The sequence below is a fragment of the Macaca mulatta genome, chromosome 14 (assembly GCF_049350105.2).
Source record: "Macaca mulatta isolate MMU2019108-1 chromosome 14, T2T-MMU8v2.0, whole genome shotgun sequence".
NCBI lineage: Eukaryota > Metazoa > Chordata > Mammalia > Primates > Cercopithecidae > Macaca > Macaca mulatta.
The window spans coordinates 101,573,984-101,596,277 of NC_133419.1; the positions used below are offsets into that span (position 1 = coordinate 101,573,984).

Consider the following 22,294-nt stretch of genomic DNA (forward strand, 5'->3'; position numbering starts at 1 on the left):
AGCCTCCCTAGTAGCTGCTGGGATTACAGGTGCACGCCACCACACCCAGCTAATTTTTCTATTTTTAGTAGAGATGGGGTTTTACCATGTTGGCCAGGCTGGTCTCGAACTCCAGGTGATACGCCCACCTGGGCCTCCCAAAGTGCTGAGATTACAGGCTGAGCCACCTGGCATGGCCCCTCATATGTGTTTTAAATGTATATCTAATTCTTATTTCTTCTTTGCTTCTCTTTTTGATGACTGAATCATCTAAGTGAAATAAGACAGACACATAGTGCAAATATTGTATAATTTCATTTATATGAGATACCTACATTGTCAAATTCATAGAGACAGAAAGTAGAATGGTTACCAGGAGCTGGGAGGAGGGGAAACCAAGAAGAAACACTTGGTTTCTGTTTAGTCATCGCTTACCAGGCTTGAGCTTAACCTCAGATTATCCGAGTCTGGGTGGTCTAAATCTACATAATTAATTGAAAAGTAATAATAGCTTGACAGTAACACTTACTGAGTACATAGGAAGTGCCAGGCTTAAATGTCAGACATGAGTTACGTCAAGAAAAAGTTTTAGGCAGATTTACAAATGCCATATTAGTTTACTATCCTGTACTATATATTTGCTCTCAAAAACCAGTAAACAAAGCCCACACATCCTATTCCAGAATCAGGAAAACAAACAGAAACATTTCTCTGTGCCAAAGAGCTTGTCAGCCAATAATATATGCGAAGCTTACCATGCAGCTTACAGTGTCATGTGTTATGAAGCGGAGATTTCTGGACAGGCTATATTTCAATCCATTACATTTGTTTATGAAAACAAGCTTTCAGGTATTGCTGATCTTTTATACAGAAAGTCTATTCTCTTGGAAAGAATCTGGTTCAGTTAATTATGATGGAGAGAATAATGCATGGAAACAACAGTTTAAAACTGACAGTAAATCCACCTCAAAGCAAAAGCATTTCTGGTTTTTCTCAAGTAGTTGTGTTAATGTGGCATAAGAGAAAGCCTGACTAGCAGGTATAATTAAAGTATGAATCACAGGAATAGGGCATGAGTAACTATGAAAACACCTACAAGAAATAAGCCCATTATAACATGATAAACTTTAGGGACTCATGAGTGAAGGGTAGGGGAAAAAATCCTAATTCCATGTAAATGCAATGATGGGCCTGAGTGGAAACATATTGATAAACAGTAGCATCAGTGTATTATTAGCATAGCATCTGTGTGAGGCTGTGGAACATAGCATCTTCTGCCTTATGTTATATGGGTACTTATTCTCTGCGTTTCCTTTTTCTGAGAACTGCTTGAGGTCATGGATAATGCTGCTTCTATCTTTTTATGGAAATCACTTCCCCACCCAGACCTTAGTCATGTAGACAGTAGACATAAAACATATAATTACATACATGAATGGGCAAATGATAACCCATATCATAGAATCTACAACACATCTGCCCTGGCATGTAAGACGTTTAAAGAAAACTAAATATTGACATCCAACATATTAAATGCAACTTATGAAACACCACTGATGCATTTTTAAAGACTTAATCACAGTACGATGATTTAATGAAAAACAGGAAGAGAATGTTATATTTTATCGTTTCATATCTCAGCAGTTTGGCACTGGATTCAGTTGTTAGGAACAGCAACATGGCAAAAGTTGAAAGGAAACTGTTTGGCATGGGTGGTTTTTTGTCTTTCAGGAAGAGTAATAAGTAAATATAAAATCACCTCAGGTGAAACACAGTCCACTGCTGTTTATGTCATGTCATTTCATTAACTGACAAACAGAATTACTGCCTCTCCCTTCCCCAACCCTGCAAAAGAAAAAAAAAAAAATTGAAGAGTATTTAGTTGACAAAAATTCAACACTTGGAGTTGAAATGGCTCTAATGGTGACTGGCCATTTTGCCAATATGTTGAGGGCCAAAGATGTACATATGGATGGAAGGTGTTTTGAGATGGAGTCGTTCTGTCTCCCAGGCTGGAGTGAAGGGGAGCAATCTGGGCTCACAGCAATCTCCGCCTCCCAGATTCAAGTCACTCTCCTGCCTCCAAGTGACTCTCCCGCCTCAGCCTCCCGAGTAGCTGGGACTACAGGTGTGCGCTCCACCAGCCCCAGTTAATTTTTGTATTTTTAGTAGAAACTGGGTTTCATCGTGTTGGCCAGGATGGTGTCCAACTCCTGACCTCAAGTGATTCCCCTGCCTCAGCCTCCCAGAATGTTGGTATTACAGGCATAAGTCACTGCGCCTGGCCCATACTGTTTACATGATCTTATCCTGTTTTAGGTTTACCTGTTATTTTTAATGTTCATGTACATTAAAAAAATTGAAACCAAAAATCTTGACTGGCTCTGACACTTAATTGGGAAAAATGTAAAGCACTTTAGTGGAATTTTTCCCATGATCTGTAGAATAGTTTTTAAACAGATGGTTCATATGGACAAAGCAATGAAAATGTAGAAATTAAAAGCAGATCCTTAAGAACAATATCTGAGTTCTCAGAAATCCTATAGATGATGTCAGGAGGAGATGTAAAGCAGTCGTTTCTTTTGCTGTCAAGGTTTTAAGGGAACAGAAATTTATTAGGTGAACCTCCAATGGAGGAAGGATAATGCCTGTGGGTAGGAGTTAACTATTTATTTCAAACTCCAGTCCACTTCAACAATTTGAAAATCTCCCCGCTCCTAGGACAAGTCCATCCAGGTGCCAATAGGAGATACTGCTCTTGTGATGCAAATAGGTATTCTTCTAGAAGTACGAGCAGGTAAGTAGAGTGAGGATGACTTGAAGAATCATCCCACCTTCCCAGCTATGGAGTGGGGGCGGGGGGAAGAAACACCACCAGGCTGAATCAAGGAAACTGAGGAGTGGGAGAGCGACGGGACAACTTCTCAACGTGGAATTCAAATGCATTCAGTGTGAACGTGTGAAGTAAAATCTAAACGAACTCTAGACAGTAGTATGTTCCATCTACGCTTCGAAACACTCAAACTTTAGGGAAACTTAACGTTGGTTTTTCTCCCAGAGAATTCTAGGGAGTGGGTGGAGGGGACGACTGTTAGGGGAGGTATATTGGGAGTCAGATCCTTTTGTGGAGCGGGGGACCCCGAAGCGTCACCAAGGGCTAGCCGAAACCAGGGGCCCAAGAGGGGACAGGGTTAACACCCCAGCCAAGGCCGGAGCCCAAGCGCGCGGCTGTAGCGCAGGGAGCCCTGGAGCCAAGTGCGGGAGGGCGGTTGGGGCAGGAGGGTAAAGGGGCGAAGGGGCGGGGTGGCGCGGGGTGGGAGCGCGGCGGCGGGGAGGAGGGTCTGGGAGCCCGAGTCCGATTTGCAAGCGCTCTGAGCCTGCGTCCGCCGAGGGGGAGGGTTTCCCCAGCAGGGCCGGAGTTGCGGCTGTGCGCTGCTTCTGGCTCACAACGCCGACGACTGTCAAGAGAGTTGGGGAGTGGAACTGCCGGAAGTCTCTGCGCGCAGTGAGAGAAACTTTCCTGCTCCGGCCGCGGCCCGGAGGCTCGCCGCCCCAGCGCTCCGAACGACGATGCGTCCCGTTGACAACAACCTGAGCGGACCCGCGCCTCGGCCCGCCGCCCGCGCCTGCGCTCGCCTTGCCTCGGGAGAGGAAGACTGAGCCCCGCGCAGGCGGTTCGGGGCTCGGGGCCCGTTTCCTTCGTGCAATCAGTCCCCTCACGTCCCGGCGCCTTCCCCGCGATCGCGCGTCCCCAGCGCCCGCCGCGGCCGCCGGCTGCCCCCGCCCTGACCGCCGGACCGGACGTTCCCGCGGCCGCCGCTGGCAGCGCCTGTGCCATGGGGCTGCCCACTCTGGAGTTCAGCGATTCCTACTTGGACAGCCCGGATTTCAGGGAGCGCTTGCAGTGTCACGAGATTGAGCTGGAGCGAACCAACAAGTTCATCAAGGAGCTCATTAAGGACGGCTCTCTGCTCATTGGGGCGTTGAGGAGTAAGTAGGACTGGCGGGGGAGTGGGCACCCGGATCCAGAGCGTCCCCGCGGGGTGCGGGTCCGAAGGGTGGGTTGGAAGAGTCGGAGCTTCTTTTGTTTGAATGGATTTGGGGACAAAAGCTGAAGAGCTCCCCTGCTGGTGGCCAACAAAGTTTGTTCTTAGGTGTTCTTTACTTATTTACTTACATATCTACAGGGAAGGGAAAGTTCTCTACAGGGCACTGGAACATAGCCTGAGGAAAGTCGTTCAAAGTCATCTTGTTGTGTAATGCTCCTAGAAAGATGTTGGGGACTTTAAATTTTTTAAAAAACATTGTTGTGTCTATTAATAGTTTGAACTAAAAAAGCCCTTAAGGGGGTAATCAAGAGTTTGTCTTAAGGATAAAATTAGGCTAGTTTAGTGATATTCAAAGAAAGTTATTAATTTCTCCCGTACATCAGTAGCTCTTCATTGGACACAGTCATTGAGTTGGCTTTTTAAAAAGCAGACATTTGCAGTTTTGCCATTTTGTAAGATAATCAAAGACAGCATGACACCAGTGCATTTTAACTCTGCAAGTTTTCTGTGCGTCTTAGTTTTGGTTTGCATTGTGTGGGTGTTGGGTGTGTCATTGGGATGAAAGTTCAGGAATTAAAGGCCAATCAGAACTTTTGAAGAGCTATAGAATATAAAGACTGTTATAGTGTATAATATAGGGCTTCTTCCACCTCCTTTCCCATACACCTCCTGACCAAATTTTCCTGCCTCCTTCTTGTATCCTCTGGATCTTTGCTTTCAATTACTAAGAACCTAAGAGTATCTGAAACTCAGGAGTTTCTCTTACAGAGAATTGAGCACAGCTACATGATGATATGGCTTGTTACCTTTCCCAGGAGGTATCTGCATCTTAAAAAAAAAAAAAATTATTTATTTCTTTTTCTTTTTTTTTTCCATCTTCAAAGGAGCCTGTGAAAAGTATTTGCATCTTAATAGAGGTTTCTGGACGTTTTAACTACTGAAATGAAGCCCTGGAATCTCTGGTCACTTAAAGCTGGGTGAATGAGATACTTTAAAAAGGTAGAGAGACCTTTGGGTGATCTAGTAATCCTCAGGACATATATGGGGGCATCATCTTTGTATAACATGGTAGGGATGTGTGTGCCTAAAACTGAGACCATGCTAGCATCGGATCTATATTTTGAAACACGTATTAGCAGTAAGGAGGGAGCTTAGCAAGATGTCTTGAAATTAGTGTGCTCCAAAATATCTTTTATTTTAACCATCCCAAATGTTAAAACATTTACTTAACCACCTATGTTACTTAACCAAGGTAAAGATAATATATTTTATGCCCATATTCACTTAATTTCTGAATTCGAGGCTACTACTGATAATGGCATTTACTGTGATTTGTGAAAAATATAGTTTGTCTGCAATTCTTGTCACCCTGCGTAAACACTAATGTGGACTGTCCTTCCTCTGGCTTGCAAATCCTGGTTAAAGTCTCACGGGACTAACCTCTTTGCATCTAAGACAGCATGATGCCTCTTCAAAAAGAGCTGCATCTCAGAGTGCCAAATGCCAAGCCAATTCTTGTTGGAGGTGCCAGATGTTCTACATTTTTCTCCCCGCTCTGCTTGAGATAAACTTTAGTGTTTTAGAAGTTGAAAATACTTACATACCTGTGATAAATGCTCTGACAGGTACATTATATTACAAGTGACATTACATACTTTATTATGATGGTTGAATCTAGCTTTGTAAAAAGTCAGGTGATTCCCATCATTATAGTTTGTTCTTCCATTCATAAGTGAAGAAATCTTGGGAGTGTAGGCTCTTTGAAGATATAGGCCCTGCATCATTAATTTGGCTTATGTACTTAAATATACAACCTGCTGTCTTTCTAGGATTCTTAAGTTTGTGGTGAGAGTGTATTGCTGTAACTAACATTTGATTATTACTTCTTTCATTGTGAAAAGGAAAATATTTTATTCCTTGGTAAAATAATTCCTAACAGCAGCTGCCAAATAGGAGGAATTTTGGAGCAAAGGAACCCTTGAAGTCACACTATTGCACTGATTTTTTTCCTACCAAGCCACCTTTTGTCCGTTAGGGAGGATGCTCTGAGGCTGGGCTGCAGCTACTTGGATAATAGGAGGAGTATGTCAAAAGGATTCGAGGCCTGCTTGGTTCTGTCACTGGCTGCCCCTGCCCTGACCACTAGCCCAGACATGTCCCCTGGCAGAGTACCATGGGGCTGCCCATTCCACTGTGGGAGCCTCCCTGTACCATGAGTCTGCCCACTCCACTGAGGGAGCTCTTCTTCCCCCAGTCTGTCCTTTCTGTTTTTCTTTCCTGCCTGGTGAGGACTTCACCTTCCCTAACTTTATACAGACTATTTCAATAGATGTATCCGTTATCCATTTCAGTTTTTTTTTTTTTTTTTAAGCACTGCACTGTTATTTTTGTTAATAATTAATGCATTCTTTTTTTTTTTTTTTTTTTTTTTTGGAGAGGGAGTCTCACGCTGTCGCCCAGGCTGGAGTGCAGTGGCCGGATCTCAGCTCACTGCAAGCTCCGCCTCCCGGGTTTGGGCCATTCTCCTGCCTCAGCCTCCCAAGTCACTGGGACTACAGGCGCCCGCCACCTTGCCCGGCTAGTTTTTTGTATTTTTTAGTAGAGACGGGGTTTCACTGTGTTAGCCAGGATGGTCTCGATCTCCTGACCTCGTGATCCGCCCGTCTCGGCCTCCCAAAGTGCTGGGATTACAGGCTTGAGCCACCGCTCCCGGCCAATTAATGCATTCTTAATGTAAAATGTTTAGCAGACAATCAACCATGTATTTCTAAGCATATTATATTATTTTTATCCCTGTTATTAACTTTTCCCGTGAGAGTTTTGGCTTGCACTCTCTTAGTTAATACACACCTGACCATTCTGATAAGTCACACATGCTCCTTGCTCTGTGGTTCAAGTTGTAATTTCTTCAGTAGACTATTTGGAAGGCTCCTTTAAATTGAACTAGAAGATTTCAATTGAACTAGATGATTTCAATTTTAAGTAATACATATAAGATACTTAACGTGTGTTTAAACATCTATTATTACATTTAAGATTCATGTGCACTTGGAGAAAAAGGATAATAGTTAATTAAGTGTATTGACCTAGAGTTGGATTTGAATTTTGGTGTCATCAAGTACAGTGTGATAGTTGGCAAGTAAGTTAACCTCTCTTAGTCCTAACTTTCCTGTGAAGTGAGGAAAATCTATAACAATCTTACCATCAGGATTGTTTGGTCATTTTGTTATATGCCACATAGATATTTTGTGAGTGATGTTTGAAAATATTCTTACTGGTGAATAGTTTTAGTTAATGGTGTATGATTGAACATCTCTACCCTTTTCATCAAATATAATTCTTTGAACTGTATCCTTTTAACAGGTGTCAGTCTCAAAATTTGAGCTGTGAAAGAGTTGGTTACTTTTGCTTATTAACTTTTTTTTCCTTTTAGGAATTACATTCAAAGAAACATTTCAAAATTGATTTTTTATATAATTTACCCTTTACTTTTTCTTGTCTTTATACTTTTGAATTCAAAGAGTCATCTTTAAGTAAAATGAGCTTTCTCCTTGTAAGAATACACAGACCCCCAAAAAGAGACAAAAAGAGAATAGACAGAAATAGACAGAATGGAAACTTGAGTAGCAAGGAGATTTTTATTTATTTATGTTTTTGAGACAGGGTCACTCTGTCATCCAGGCCAGAGTGCAGTGGTGCAAACATGGCTCACTGCAGCCTCTCCCTCCCAGGCTTAGGTGATCCTCCCACCTCAGCCTCCCCAGTAGCTGGGACCATAGAAATGCACCACCAGGCCAGGCTCATTTTTGATATTTTTTGTAGAGTCAAGGTTTATACCATGTTGTCCGAGCTGGTCTCATCAAACCCCTGGGTTCAAGCGATCTGCCTGTCTCCACCTCCCAAAGTGCTGAAATTATAGGCATGAGCCATCACACCCAGTGCCACAAGATTTTAAGTGTTCTAACCACAGACACAAAAGTGATAAGTTTATGGGGTAATGATCATATCAGCATGATTTAGCCATTCTACAATGTGTGAAATATATATAACATCATGTTATGTCTATCAAAACATTATATTGTATACCATAAATACATACCACTTTTGTTTGTCAATAAAAAATTAAAAAAGAAATAAATAGCAAGAGTTATACTCATTGAGTTGAATTGATTGGGTGGGGAGAGCATTATCATCTTTCCTTCTCCACCCTAGCCTGCAGCATCTTGACTGTCCTTTCTCCCTTATTTCAGTCTTCTTCTAGTTCCCTTAAGCTGGAACTGGCCTGCTGTTTGGTCTACTTTTTGGAAAATGTTTCTAAACTTATACGTTTAGTATTGATCAAAGGAAAAAAAAGATAAAGGACTCTTGTATACATTTAATTATTTCTTGTGATAATTAAATATACACAAGCATGGAACTATAATTCTATGCTTATAACATTCATGCAATCTTAAAATCAGTTTACAAAGTAAATAAAAACAATATTGTGAAACCAATACAAAACTTGTCAGCAACATTTAGTTAATCTAATGGACGATGTTATTGTGCTGAAGTTAATTTTCTTCTCAGAGGTTGCTGATAATATCTGGTGTGTTGTTGGTGATTCATTTTCTCACTACTTTTCCTAGTTGCAACCTGCAGTTCTTGAGAATCTTCTTGCCCTGATGATGGCCTTCCTTCCATCAGAAGCTTTATTTGTTTATTACTCGGTCATATTGCCTTTGTTCTGGTAGCAGTTGTTCCTGGCACTAGTGATCCATGACCCAAATGAACATGGCACCGATTATGTTGATGATGTGGACAGCGCAGTTAATTAAGGCATTAGCCAGAGGAGAGCACAGTTTCTTAAAGGTGTCTACCCTGAGTGTCCACAGACCTCAGTTTGAGATACACTGCTATGATATATTTTTGATTTGGGAATTAAGTAGGTGTTTTTAGTAAAGGAAAACCCTAAGTGCAAACAGCGGGTGGAAATGTCTTAGGCAAGATGAGGTACCTCTGCCTTTCATTTTCTGTGTTTCACTAACTCAGCTTAGCCTTTTTTCACTTAGTGTTTTACTTTTTAAGCCAGCTTTGATTTTGTGTGTGTGTTCTGGGCCCACTTTACTACTAGAATTTTTGGTGGCACAAGGAAAGATTAAAAGGGGGGGAAAAGGCAAGTTTACAAAATTGGAGACTTCCCATAGTTACTGCCCTGTTTACTTGGTCATCCTTTAGCTTTTGGTAAGAACTGCCATGGTTTTAGGCTCTTTTTGGTTATTTAAATTTGCACGTAGTTGGGTTTTTTTTTTTTTTAATTGGAACTCATCGTGGACTCCTGTTTATTCGGCAAAGAGTCCCTTATTCCACTAAGGTTGTTTGCTTGTGTAGTTGGGCAGCCTAATCAGAGGTGTGGAGGTGTAATTACTTCAACCATTCATTTACTTCTTATAATCATTAGAATTTAAGTTAAATGAGCAGAAGTAATTGCATCTTTCAGATGAGCTGTAATTAATTTTAGGAACTAGTAGATTAGGAATGTGGTGCTTTAAGGTTCTGTTTCCAGAGACCTGTTGCAAGTAAAAGCAGTTATACTTGTGTTAATTTAAATGTGAGCCTTGGCGCTCATTAGAGTGAAATTAAATTGGGCTGGCTATTTACTTCCATCTTACCTCTCTTCTCATGATCTCCATGAGCTTAATAGGTGCCCTTTAACAGTATCTTTATTTCTCCTAGATTTCTTTTTTCTGCCGGTTGTAATTAAAGGCCTCTTCTGAGTTAGGTCAGAGAATGGGTTGCTGTTGGAACAAAAAACAGTTCCTGTCTAGTGGAGACTGGCTTAGCAATAACTGCCTTTTGCACTGCCTATTACAGTTATGATCAAGGTACTTTCATAGTGCAGGAAACTCAGGTAACCACTACATTTTAAGTCATTGAAGAGCTGATTTAGCAAGTCTCCATTCATTTATTAACATTTCTTAGAGTACAGTGCTGATTGTGTTAATGATGGTGTTTAAGAATTATTCAGATTATATAAGATGAAAACGATAAAGCTTACATTAGGATTGGTTCCTTTTTTTTTTTTTTTTTTTTTGATGGAGTCTTGCTCTGTCCCCAGGCTGGAGTGCAGTGTGGCATGATCTTGGCTTGCTGCAACCTCTGCCTCCCTGGTTCAAGCAGGTCTTGTCTCAGCCTCCCAAGTAACTGGGATTACAGGCGTGTGCCACCATTCCCGGCTAATTTTTTGTATTTTTAGTAGACATGCGGTTTCACCATGTTGGCCAGGCGGGTCTCAAACTCCTGACCTCAAGTGATCCACCCACCTCGGCCTCCCAGAATGCTGGGATTGCAGGCGTGATCCATAGCACCTGGCCGGGATTGCTTTGGTGTCAAGTGCAGTTTTATTAATGTGTATATGGAGAATGGCAAATCTTTTCTCTAGATTCATGAACAGAAATAATATCCTAATATTTTAAAATGAGGAGATTAAGCTGCATTAAGTAAATGATAAGCAACACTGAAATGTTTATTTTAGATAGATAAGAAAGGTTGAAGGAAAGGGGGGTTATTTAGTCTTAAATCACTTTCATGAATATTGATTTCTTGCCAGAGCCGTGATTGCCACCTTTTCTGTCCCAGCCATGTCTGCAGTATAAATGGTAATTTCTGCTCATTTCAGCCTTCTAGGCAGGTGCCAGCCTCCCTGCAGCTCTACCTGCCACCCACCAATTTCACCTTGCAGCTCTTCCAGTCTTCCTTTTCCTCTAGCCTGCTGAATCTCTGCCCAGCATCTGATAATCCTTATAGTATATCTCCAGTGATTCAGGCCTCATCAACCATGGGCTGCTTCTTGCTGACTTTCATCCTGAAAATTAAAATCACGTGCTGAGGTCAGGCGCGGTGGCTCACGGCTGTAATCCCAGCACTTTGGGAAGCTGAGGTGGGTGGATCACTTGAGGTCAGGAATTCGAGACCCGCCTGGACAACATGGTGAAACTCTGTCCCTACTAAAAATACAAAAAATCAGCTGGGCATGGTGGTGCACACTTGTAATCACAGCTACTCAGGAGGCTGAGGCAGTAGAATAACTTGAACCCAGGAGGCAGAGGTTGCAGTGAGCAGAGATTGCGCCACTGCACTCCAGCCTGGGTGACAGAGTGAGACTCAGTCTCGAAAAGAAGTAGTAAATAATAAAAACCCTTGCTGAGTACCTGGATCTGTAAGGCACAGGGCCTGTACTCCATGTTTTACTGCCATGTTCTGAGTTATAATGGCTGGTTTTTGTATAAGCATAGCAACTTACATAACATTTGTTCACCTTAATGGCCCTTGAAGCAAAGGAAAAGAGGCAGGATGATACCAGGACAGTCAATGGAAATGTAATTATTTTAATTATTTTGTCTTTGGCTAGGTGAATTTAAACATCAGTCTGGATATTTCTGGTAAGGTAGATTCTTCTCTCTATGATTCATTTGCTCTTGATGCTTGGGCTGGAATGCAATAGCGCGATCTTGACTCACCGCAACCTCCACCTCCTGGTTTCAAGTGATTCTCCTGCCTCAGCCTCCCAAGGAGCTGGGATGATAGGTGGCCGTTATCACGCATAGCTAATTTTTTTGTGTTTTTAGTAGAGATGGGGTTTCATCACGTTAGCCAGGCTGGTCTCAAACTCCTGACCTCAGGCAGTCCACCCTCCTCGGCCTCCCAAAGTGCTGGGATTACAGGGGTGAGCCACCGCACCTGGCCTCTAGGATTCATTTAACCAGAATATTTGGTTAATCAGAATACTCCATTCTTTATATCTGCAGTATTCTGATTCTGTTATCAAGAATCCAGTTATAATACTAAAGAAAATGTTTTGGTGGAACACAGATAGAACACTGTGTGTAAGGAATGTGAACTGTGGAATAGTAAGGTATCTTATAGTAGCTAATAATCTGTCAGTCGTCCCAACCTTTTTCCTTTTTGGGAACACATAAAAGAGGAAAAATAAGCCTGAAGTTTCTAGGATTTTGAGAATAGTTCTTCTAATTTAATTTTTACGTGAAATATAGTGGGGAAAAGCTAGGATAAAGCTGATAGTGGCTGGGCGTGATGGCTCACAGCTGTAATCCCAGTGCTTGGGGAGGCCGAGGCAGATGGATTGTTTGAGTTCGAGTTGGAGACCAGCCTGGGCAACATGATGAAAACCCATCTCGACAAAGTATACAAAAAATTAACTGGTGTGGTGATGTGTGCCTATAGTCCCAGCTCCTTGGGAGGCTGAGGTGGAAAGATCGATTGAAGATTGGGAGGTTGAGGATGCAGTGAACCATGATCGTGCCACTCCACTTTAGCCTGGACAACAGAGCAAGACCCTGTGTCAAAACAACAACAACAACAAAAAATAATAATAAAACACGTTGTAGATTATTTTATGTAAAATCAATTATGACAGATTTTCAGTTCCAATTTTTAGATTCTATGGTAAAAGTCTATTTATTTTTATTTTTTTATTTTATTTATTTATTTTTTTTGAAGCAGAGTTTCTCTCTTGTCACCCAGGCTGGAGTGCAATGGCGTGATCTTGGCTGACTGCAACCTCCACCTCCCGGGTTCAAGCGATCCTCCTGTCTTACCCTCCTGAATAGCTGGGATTACAGGCGTGCACCACCACACCCAGCTAATTTTTTGTCTTTTTAGTAGAGATGGGGTTTCACCATGTTGGTCAAGCTGGTCTGGAACTCCTGACCTCGTATGATCCACCCGCCTCAGCCTCCCAAAGTGCTGAGATTACGGGTGTGAGTCACTGTGCCCGGTCCCCTAATTTTTAATTTTATTTTAATTTTTAGAGACAGGGTCTTGCTGTGTTTCCCAGGCTGGAGTGCAGTGGCTATTCAGAGGCAAGATCGTAGTGCACTACCGCCTCAAACTCCTGGCCTCAATCAGTTCTCCCACCTCAGCCTCCTGTGGAGCTGGAACTATAGGAGCATGCCACTGCACTCATCTCAAAAAGTCTTAATTTTTAAAGGTGTTTTTAAAATGCCGAACATGACATTCTAAAATGTTGGTTTATCTGACTTGGTGATCATCTCTGGGTATACTGGAGAGGATCTTCTATTTTGTTAAGAATGGGGAACCATCCCAGGAGGTTGTCAATGTCAGGTAATATGTAAAAAAAAAATTGGAAAACTGCTGCCTGTATATAAACTTGTTAGATTAATTATAGTACTATCCCTGAATCTTGGCTTTACTCTGGAAAAAAGTAGGTAGACATGGAATGACATCCCTTTATTTGGAAGTTAGGCGCATTCATCAGTAGTGGAATTTCTATGATATTTCCTCATGCAAATCTAAAAAGCCATATTGCCTACTGCTCTATGAAAGACATGCCAAATAGCGTTCCCTCGTGTGTAAATATATACTGGAGCTTATCCAAATGAAAGACCCAGGTTCAGTTTTCTCTTTTATATACAGGAAAAGTGATGATTTAATTTGGAAGACTGGTCTGTGTCTGTGTGTGGACGGGAGTGATAAGGCACTAATAGAAATAAGTATTCTGTGTAGTGTATTATCCCTTTCAAATGAGAGCTATGTAAATTGGTTTAGTTCGCTGTTGTGAGAATTTTGTCTTCTTCATTTATTTAATTTCCTTATTCCTTAAAATGTCTGAATGAAAGATAGGGCCCAAAAGGGGTGAGGGTGGGAGTGGATAGCAAGGGGAAGCAAATTAAAGTCAGTTGTGAAAACAATTTACGCATTATGGTTTTGGAACTTGTATTAGACTTTCTTTTCTTTCTATGAAAAAGTTACTCTATAATACTAGAGAATCAAAAGACTCTAAGACTAGCCTTCCAACTGTTTTGTTAATTTATTTTAAAACATATTTTAATTAAAAATTAATTATTTGTAGAGATAGGGTCTTGCTATGCTGCCTTGGCTTGTCTCCAACTCCTAGCCTCAAGCCATCCTCCCACCTCAGCCTCCCAAAGTGTTGGGATTACAGGCACAAGCCACCACACCCAGGCTTCCAACTGTTTTAAAAGTTGGTTGTAATCCCATTACTTTGGGCAGCTGAGGTGGGAGGATCATTTGAGGCCAGGAGTTCAAGACTGGTCTGGGCAACACAGTGAGACCTGTCCCTATAGGAAAAAAAGAAAATTATCTGGGTGTGGTGGTGTGCACCTGTAGTCCCAGCTACTTGGGAGGCTGAGGCAAGAGGATCACTTGAGCCCAGGAGGTCAGTGCTGCCGTGAGCCATGATCACGTCACTGTACTCCAGCCTGGGCCACAGAGCAAGACCCTGTCTTAAAAAAAAGGTCATTTTCCAAAATGGAGAAACCCCGTTCCCCGTTTCTACTAAAAATACAAAATTAGCCCGGAGTAGTGGCAAATGCCTGTAATTCTAGCTACTCGGGAAGGGAAGGCTGAGGCAGGAGACTCGCTTGAACCCGGGAGGAGGAAGTTGCAGTGAGCCGAAATTGCACCATTGTACTCTAGCCTGGGCAACAAGAGTGAAATTCTGTCTGAAAAAAAAAAAAGGTCCTTTTTTTTTTTTTTTTTTTTTTTTTTTTTAAGTTGGTTGTGGAAAACTTAAGGAACAACATTCTCTTTAAAAATCGTCGACTTTAGAGATAATCGAGGTGACTTTTTTAGAGGCACACTGTTTGTGGGAGATTTGGGAAAGCTGTGTACCATGAAATAATGATGTTGACATATGAGCTAAGGAGGGAGTTTTTAAAAGCAATTCTGGTTTTCCTTAGGGGTGACTTTTGCTAAGGTTATTACTTCTTGTAGTTCCAGCTCCATCACTGAACCTGTTTCTCAGTCTGTGATGTTTCAGAGCTCCTCTTCCATTTTCATTTTATTTCTTCTTCCTTTCTCTTAAATATTGGTGGTGCCTTCTCAGCTCTTTGACTGTTTGCTTTCCTTGTGTGATAACATCTGCTCCCAGGGTTCCAGCCCTGACCTAATTTTCCTAAACTTTGGGCCTGATTTTTACCAGCCTAGGAGATATAACTACCCTGATGCCGATGTGCTTTAGGCAAATCAGACTCAATCTGTCAAAAAATAAGTTTTTCTTTTCCTCCAGCTTGCTCTCTTTATATTCCTTTTTGTTCAGTTATAACATCATGCATCTGGTAATCTTCTCAGGAAACACTGAGTCCTTCTAACTCTTCCCATTTTTCACCCCATCCATTTTGTTAGCCCTATAATTCTATATCGAAAATATTTCAAATTTGATTTTCTCTGTCTGCATTAATATATTTAGTTTATATATAGAGAGATTAATGATTTTTTTCTTAGCTTAAAACAGAAGTTTATTCATATATATATAGCGTGATCCCGGCTCACTGCAACCTTTGCCTCCTGGGTTCAAGGGATTCTCCTGCCTCAGCCTCCCGAGCAGCTGGGATTACAGGGGTGCGCCACCATGCCCAGCTAATTTTTGTATTTTTAGTACATATGGGGTTTCACCATGTTGGCCAGGCTGGTCTCTAACTCCTGACCTCAGGTGATCCACCTGCCTTGGACTCACAAAGTGCTGGGATTACAGGTGTGAGCCACCGTGCTTGGTGATTCTCTTATAATTCTTGAGGTTAGAAATTTGAAATAAAAACCAAACACCGCATGTTCTCACTCATAGGTGGGAACTGAACAATGAGATCACTTGGACTCAGGAGGGGGAACATCACACACCGGGGCCTATCATGGGGAGGGGGGAGGGGGGAGGGATTGCATTGGGAGTTATACCTGATGTAAATGACGAGTTGATGGGTGCAGCACAGCAACATGCCACAAGTATACATATGTAACAAACCTTCACGTTATGCACATGTACCCTACAACTTAAAGTATAATAATAATAAATAAATTTAAAAAAAAAAAAAAAAAGAAATTTGAAATAAAAGTGCCGGCAATGCCATGCTCTGTCTGAGGTCTCTGTGGGAGGACCCTTCCTTGCCCTTTCTAGCTTCTGGTGGTTGCCAGCCATCCAGGGTATTCTTGGCTTGTAGATGCATCACTCCAGTCTCTGCCTCTACTGTCACATGTTATTCTCCCTATGTGTCTCTGTTTATTATACAGGCAGATGTCAGAGATATTGCAGGTTTCGTTGCAGACAGCTGCAATAAAGTGAATATCACAATGCAGTGAGTTACGTACATTTTTTTGTTTCCCAGTGTATGTAAAGCTTATGTTTACACTATACATAGTCTATTAAATGTGCGATAACACTGTGTCTAAAAAATGTGCAAACCTTAATTACAAGATACTTTATTGTTGAAAAATGCTAACAATCATCAGAGCCTTCAGCAAGTCATAATCTTTTTTGTTGGTGAAGGGTCTTTCCTGGATGTTCACAGCTGCTGACTGATCAGGGTGGTGGTTGGTGAAGGCTGGAGTTCTTGTAGCAATTTCTTAAAATAAGACAACAGTGGGGTTTGTCCACAGATTGACTCTTCCTTGTGCAAAAGATTTCTCTATACCATGAAATGCTGTTTGATAACATTTCACCCATAGTAGAACTTCTTTCAAAATTGGAATCTATCCTCTCAAACTCTGATGCTGCTTTTTTAAAGTTTATATAATATTCTAAATCCTTTGCTGTCATTTTAACAATGTTCACAGCATCTTCACCAGCAGTTGATTCCACATGGAGAAACCAATTTCTTTGCTCATCTGTAAGAAGCACCTCTTCATTTGTTTAAGTTTGAGATTGCAGCAATTCAGTCACATCTTTAGGCTCTACTGCTAATGCCGCTTCTCTTGCTATTGCCATTACATCTGCATTTGCTTCCTCCACTGAAGTCTTAAACCCCTTCAAGTCATACATAAGTGTTAAAATCAACTTTTTCCAGACTTCTATTAACGATATTTTAACCTCCTCTCATGAATTACAAATGTTTTCAATGATATTTAGAATGGTGAATCCTTTCCAGAAGGTTTTCAATGTACTTTGCTGAGATCCGTCAGAGGAATTGCTATCTATGGCGGCTATGGCCTTACAAAATGTATCTCTTAAATCATAAGATTAGAAAGTTGAAATTACTTCTTGATCCATGGGCTACAGAATGGATATTGTGTTCGTTGGCATGAAAGCAATATTAATCTTTTTGTACATCCCCATCATAGCTCTTGGGTGACCAAGTACATTGTCAGTGAGCAGTAATAGTTTAAAATGAACCTTTTTTTTTTTTTTTTTTTTTCCCTGAGCAATAGGCCTCTAACCACACAGTGGATTAAAATATTCAGTAAACAGAGGTACTGTCATTCAGGCTTTGTTCCATTTCTAGTGCATGGGAAGAGTGGATTTAGCATGCTTCTTAAGGACTCTAGGATTTTCAGAATGGTAAATGAGCATTGGCTTCAACTCAGTGTCACCAGCTGCTTGGGCACCTGACAGGAGAGTCAGCCTGAAGCTTTGAAGCCAAGTGTTGACTTCTCCTCTGTAGCTAGGAAAGTCCTATAGATGTCTTCTTCCAATAGAAGGTGGCTTCATGACCACATTGAAAGTCTCTTGTTTATTGTAGCCACCTTCATCCATGCTCTTAGCTAGATCTTCTGGAGAGCTTGCTGCAGCTTCTACATCAGCACTTGCTGTTTCACCTTGCTCGTTTATCATATGGGGATGGCTTCTTTTCTTGTACCTCTTGAACCAACCTCTGCTTGCTTCAAACTTTTCTTCTGCAGCTTCCTCACCTGTCTTATAGAAATCATAGTATTGAAGAGAGTTAGGACCTTGGTCTGGATGAGGCTTTAGCTTAATGCAATATTGTGGCTGGTTTGATCTTATCTACAGATCACTCAGACTTTCTCCATATCAGCAATAAGACTATTTTGCTTTCTTGTCATTTGTGTGTTCACTGAAGTGGCATCTTTTTTTTTTTTTTTTCCTACCTCATGGAACTAGGAGAAATGGAGTAGCACTTTTAATTTCCTTCAAGAACTTTTCCTTTGCATTCATAACTTGACTGACAACAGAGGCCTAGCTTTCAGACTGTCTTGGCTTTTGTTGTGCCTGCCTCATGAAGTTTGATCATTTTATCTTTAAAGTGAGGGATGATTGGGCACGGTGGCTCGCACCTGTAATCCGAGCACTTTGGGAGGCGAAGGTGGGCAGATTGCTTGAGCTTAGGAGATTGAGACCTGCCTGGTCAACATGGCAAGACCCTGTCTCAAAATAATAATAATAATAATAATAATAATATAGTATATAAAAATTAAAAAATAAAAAATAATAAAGTAAGGGACATGCAACTCTTCCTTTCATTTGAATACTTGGAGGCCATTGTAGGGTTATTAGTTGGCCTAATTTTAATATTGTTGTGTCTCAGAGAATAGGGAGGCACAAAAAGAAAAACAGAGATGGAGGACTGCCTGATTGGTGGAACAGTTAAAACACAGACAACATTTATTGACTAGGTTCACTGGCTTATACAGACACTGTGCATGGCATCCCAAAATAGTTACAATGGTAACATCAAAGAGCACTGGTCACAGGTCATGATAAAGATGTAGCAATAATGAAGAAATTGTAATATTGTGAGAATCGCCAAAATGTGATGGAGACAGGAAACGAGCACATGCTTTGGGCAAAGTGGTATCAATAGGCTTGCTTGATGCGGTGTTGTAAAAAACCTTCAGTTTGTAGAAAATATCTGCTAAGTGCAATAAAATGAGGTTTGCCTGTATTTTAGTTAGTCTTTCAATTTGAATAGAAACATCTAGGTGCCTAGAATATTTTGTGGGTTTTTTTTTTTTTTTTGACATGGAAGTTTTGCTCTTGTTGCCCAGGCTGGAGTGCAATGGCACAATCTCGGCTCACTGCAACCTCCACCTCCCGAGTTCAAGCGATTCTACTGCCTCAGCCTCCTGAGTAGCTGGGATTACAGGCACGTGTCACCACGCATGGATAATTTTTGTGTTTTTAGTAGAGATGGGGTTTCGCCATGTTGGCCAGACTAGTCTCGAACTCCTGACCTCAGGTGATCTGCCCACCTCGGCCTCCCAAAATGCTGGGATTACAGGCATAAGCCACTGCGCCCAGCCTTGGATCTTTGTGTTCTAATTAGCTCTTACCATATTGTGGATGCTCAGTAACTACTGAACATCAACCAGTTTGCATTTTACTAAGGGCATGAGATGGAGGAGGATTTTGAATATCTGTGTAGTAAATGAGCCAGAGAATGGGGACTATGAATATACTGTTTCGTAGTATTTTCAGCAGGTTTTACGTGCAACTGTGCTAGCTTCTCTGTGCTAACTTTTCAGACCAGATAATCTGGGGGAACATCATCAGGAGTTAGAGCTTTGTTCCAGTGTTGGCATTGCCACTAACCAGTATTATGGGTCCAAGCCATTGGCCCCATACTCTATTTTCATCAAAAATGACAATAACATTTACCTTATATTCCTTGTAGGATTTTTGTGTGGGCCAATGGAAAGAATGCATAATAACATAATATGAAGATGTAGCATTTTTTTTTTCACTTGCTTTTGGCAGGATCATTGTAACTCGAATTATTTCAGCTTTTTACAAGATTTAACTTTAACAGATTCTTGTCAATGTTATTATCATAGTCCCTAAAAATGAGAAATTATTGAAATGATGATGCTTCTCTTAGATGTTAAAGCATGGCCTTGTCCCACTCAAATTAGATCTGCTTAATAGGAAATGATTATAAGATATGATATCGTTTTGATTTACCTTTTAAAAAATAATTATCTATCTTGATTTGAGAACTAAGAAAGAATTAGGTTGGCATTTAGGGCTTAATGAACAGGCAATATAGGTTTTGAGACAAAGACATATCTGCTGATGCTTTAGTTCTTCTGGTTCAAGTCAGTGGTGTACACAAATTATTTAAAATGATGATCACAATTTGCACTTCTCAGAAGTGAAATCAATAATTGGGCAATTTTACAAAATTAGCCGGCCAAACTGTGGATGAGAGAACTCTTTCCCATGTCAGTTTCTGCACTGAAGACAGACAATGGCTTAGAAAAGTGCTTTCCTAGGTGTCTCTTGTGATACACAGATGTTTTGTAAATGTAATTATGCTGAAGGTGAGCTCATCCAGGCAGTTACTGGTGAGAAACAAACATGATGAAATTGATAGGGCATTGCTGGAGGGGCTGAGTGTGTTAATTAGAGACAAAAGGGACATTCAGTTAAGAATTGAAGAGGAAGATTCAGTTGGCTCAGTGAGAACATTGAATTGAGCCTTTTAGCTAGTTGATCCAGGAAAGGTGGTGCAGTTAACTTTGTGTCAGAATCACCAGGAGAGGATATGTGGATGGTGCCCTAACAACAAAACAGTATTTAAAAGAACAAAGAAGGAAAGATATTTCTTATTGGATCTGTGAGTTAGAAAGGAGCTCAGGCCTGGGGTTGAGGGAATTAGGGAACAAGGGACAGGAAATCTTAGCTTTTGGGACAGCTTAGAAAGTGAAGAACAGGCTGGAAAAGGCCAGCCTCGGAGGTTAAAGAAAGAGAATACAGGCCGGGCGCGGTGGCTCAAGCCTGTAATCCCAGCACTTTGGGAGGCCGAGACGGGCGGATCACGAGGTCAGGAGATCGAGACCATCCTGGCTAATATGGTGAAACCCCGTCTCTACTAAAAATACAAAAAACTAGCCGGGCGAGGTGGTGGGCGCCTGTAGTCCCAGCTACTCGGGAGGCTGAGGCAGGAGAATGGCGTAAACCCGGGAGGCGGAGCTTGCAGTGAGCTGAGATCCGGCCACTGCACTCCAGCCTGGGCGACAAAGCAAGACTCCGTCTCAAAAAAAAAAAAAAAAAAAAAAAAAAAAAGAGAATACAGATCCCGAATAATCCTGAACAGGGAAAGTCAGTGCGTGACAGTGATGGTGTCCAGGTTTGTCAAGTTTAAACTCTCTTGGGTGCACAACCTTTTCTTCCCAGGATTGCCTTCATTCCTCATACTGCTCTAATGGAAATTAGAAATTTGGGCCGGGCGCGATGTCTCACGCCTGTAATCCCAGCACTTTGGGAGGCTGAGGCAGGCGGATCACCTGAGGTCAGGAGTTCGAGACTAGCCTCACCAACATGGAGAAACCCTGTCTTTACTAAAAATACAAAATTGGCCGGGCGTGGTGGCCCATGCCTATAATCCCAGCTACTAGAGAGACTGAGGCAGGAGAATCGCTTGAACCTGGGAGGCGGAGGTTGCGGTGAGCCGAGATCGTGCCATTGCACTCCAGCCTGGGCAACAAGAGTGAAACTCTGTCTCGAAAAAAAAAAAAAAGAAATTAGAAATTTGTGAGTATTCATGGCTGGCTGAGTATGATGTTTTGTGATACCCACCGGTAAGAGGGGATGAGAGGATGAAACAAGGGTGCAGAAGCAAGATGTCAATTGAAAGATACTCTCAGATCAGGTATGGTGGCTCATGCCTGTAATCCCAGCACTTTGGGAGGCCAAGGAGGGAGGATCTCTTGAAGCTAGGAGATGGAGACCAGTCTGGGCTAAGCAAGTCCCGTTCCTCCCCCTACCCGCCCACTCCTTGTCTGTACAAAAATAAAAAATTAAGCCAGGTGTGGTGGCATGCACACCAGGTGTGGTGGCAGGAGGCTGAGGCAGGAGGATCGCTTGAGCCCAGAAGGTTGAGGTTGGACTGAGCTATGATCAAGCCACTGCGCTGCAGCCTGGGTGAGCCTGGGTGAGCGAAACAACAACAACAACAACAACAACAACAACCACCACCACCACCACCACACCACCACCACCACCACCAAAAAAAAAAAAAAAAAAAAAGAAGGAAAGAAAAAGAAAGACATTGTCCCCGCTTGAAGTCCTTAGGTTATGGCTTGGATTTGTATCTTTGAGATTGTGCTTTGTACTTCTGTCAGGATATGTATTGACTCAGACTAATCCAAATTTAACCAAATAATCTGAATATGAAATCTGACTAAAACAGGGGTGGCGCTTTAGCTAAGCTTAGTGTTATCACTCACACATGTGCAGTGCTAATAACATTTCAGCTTTAATCATTAGAACATTTTAATGTTAAGCAGGATCATTGAAGATTTAGCCTTAACAGTCGTCAGCCTAGAATAGTAGCAAGAGACTGAGCTTTGGAGTCAGACAAATGATTTTCAATTCTAGGTCTGCTGCTTGTTAGCGGCTTGATTGTGAGCACATCACCTGGCTTCTTTTGTGAGTTTTTTCTTTGTCCATAATATGAGAGTGATACTTACTTTATCAGCATATTTTTGGGATTCATTGAGATAAGACATGTAAAGTATCTAGTACAATTTATGGTACTTGGTATTAATGTTAGTTTTCT

At 41.6% G+C, this 22,294-nt stretch overlaps 1 protein-coding gene across 1 annotated transcript in view; it reads left to right on the forward strand.

Moving 5' to 3' along the window:
• The first annotated feature begins 3,424 nt into the window (after window positions 1-3,424).
• The window catches only part of ARHGAP42 (Rho GTPase activating protein 42), a 307,373-nt gene continuing 288,503 nt past the window's right edge, over window positions 3,425-22,294 (forward strand). The window contains exon 1 of the mRNA XM_002799784.4: window positions 3,425-3,969. Within this exon, the coding sequence (XP_002799830.1) occupies window positions 3,816-3,969 (154 nt within the window). The 5' untranslated portion in view covers window positions 3,425-3,815. The remainder of the gene's footprint in view (window positions 3,970-22,294) is intronic.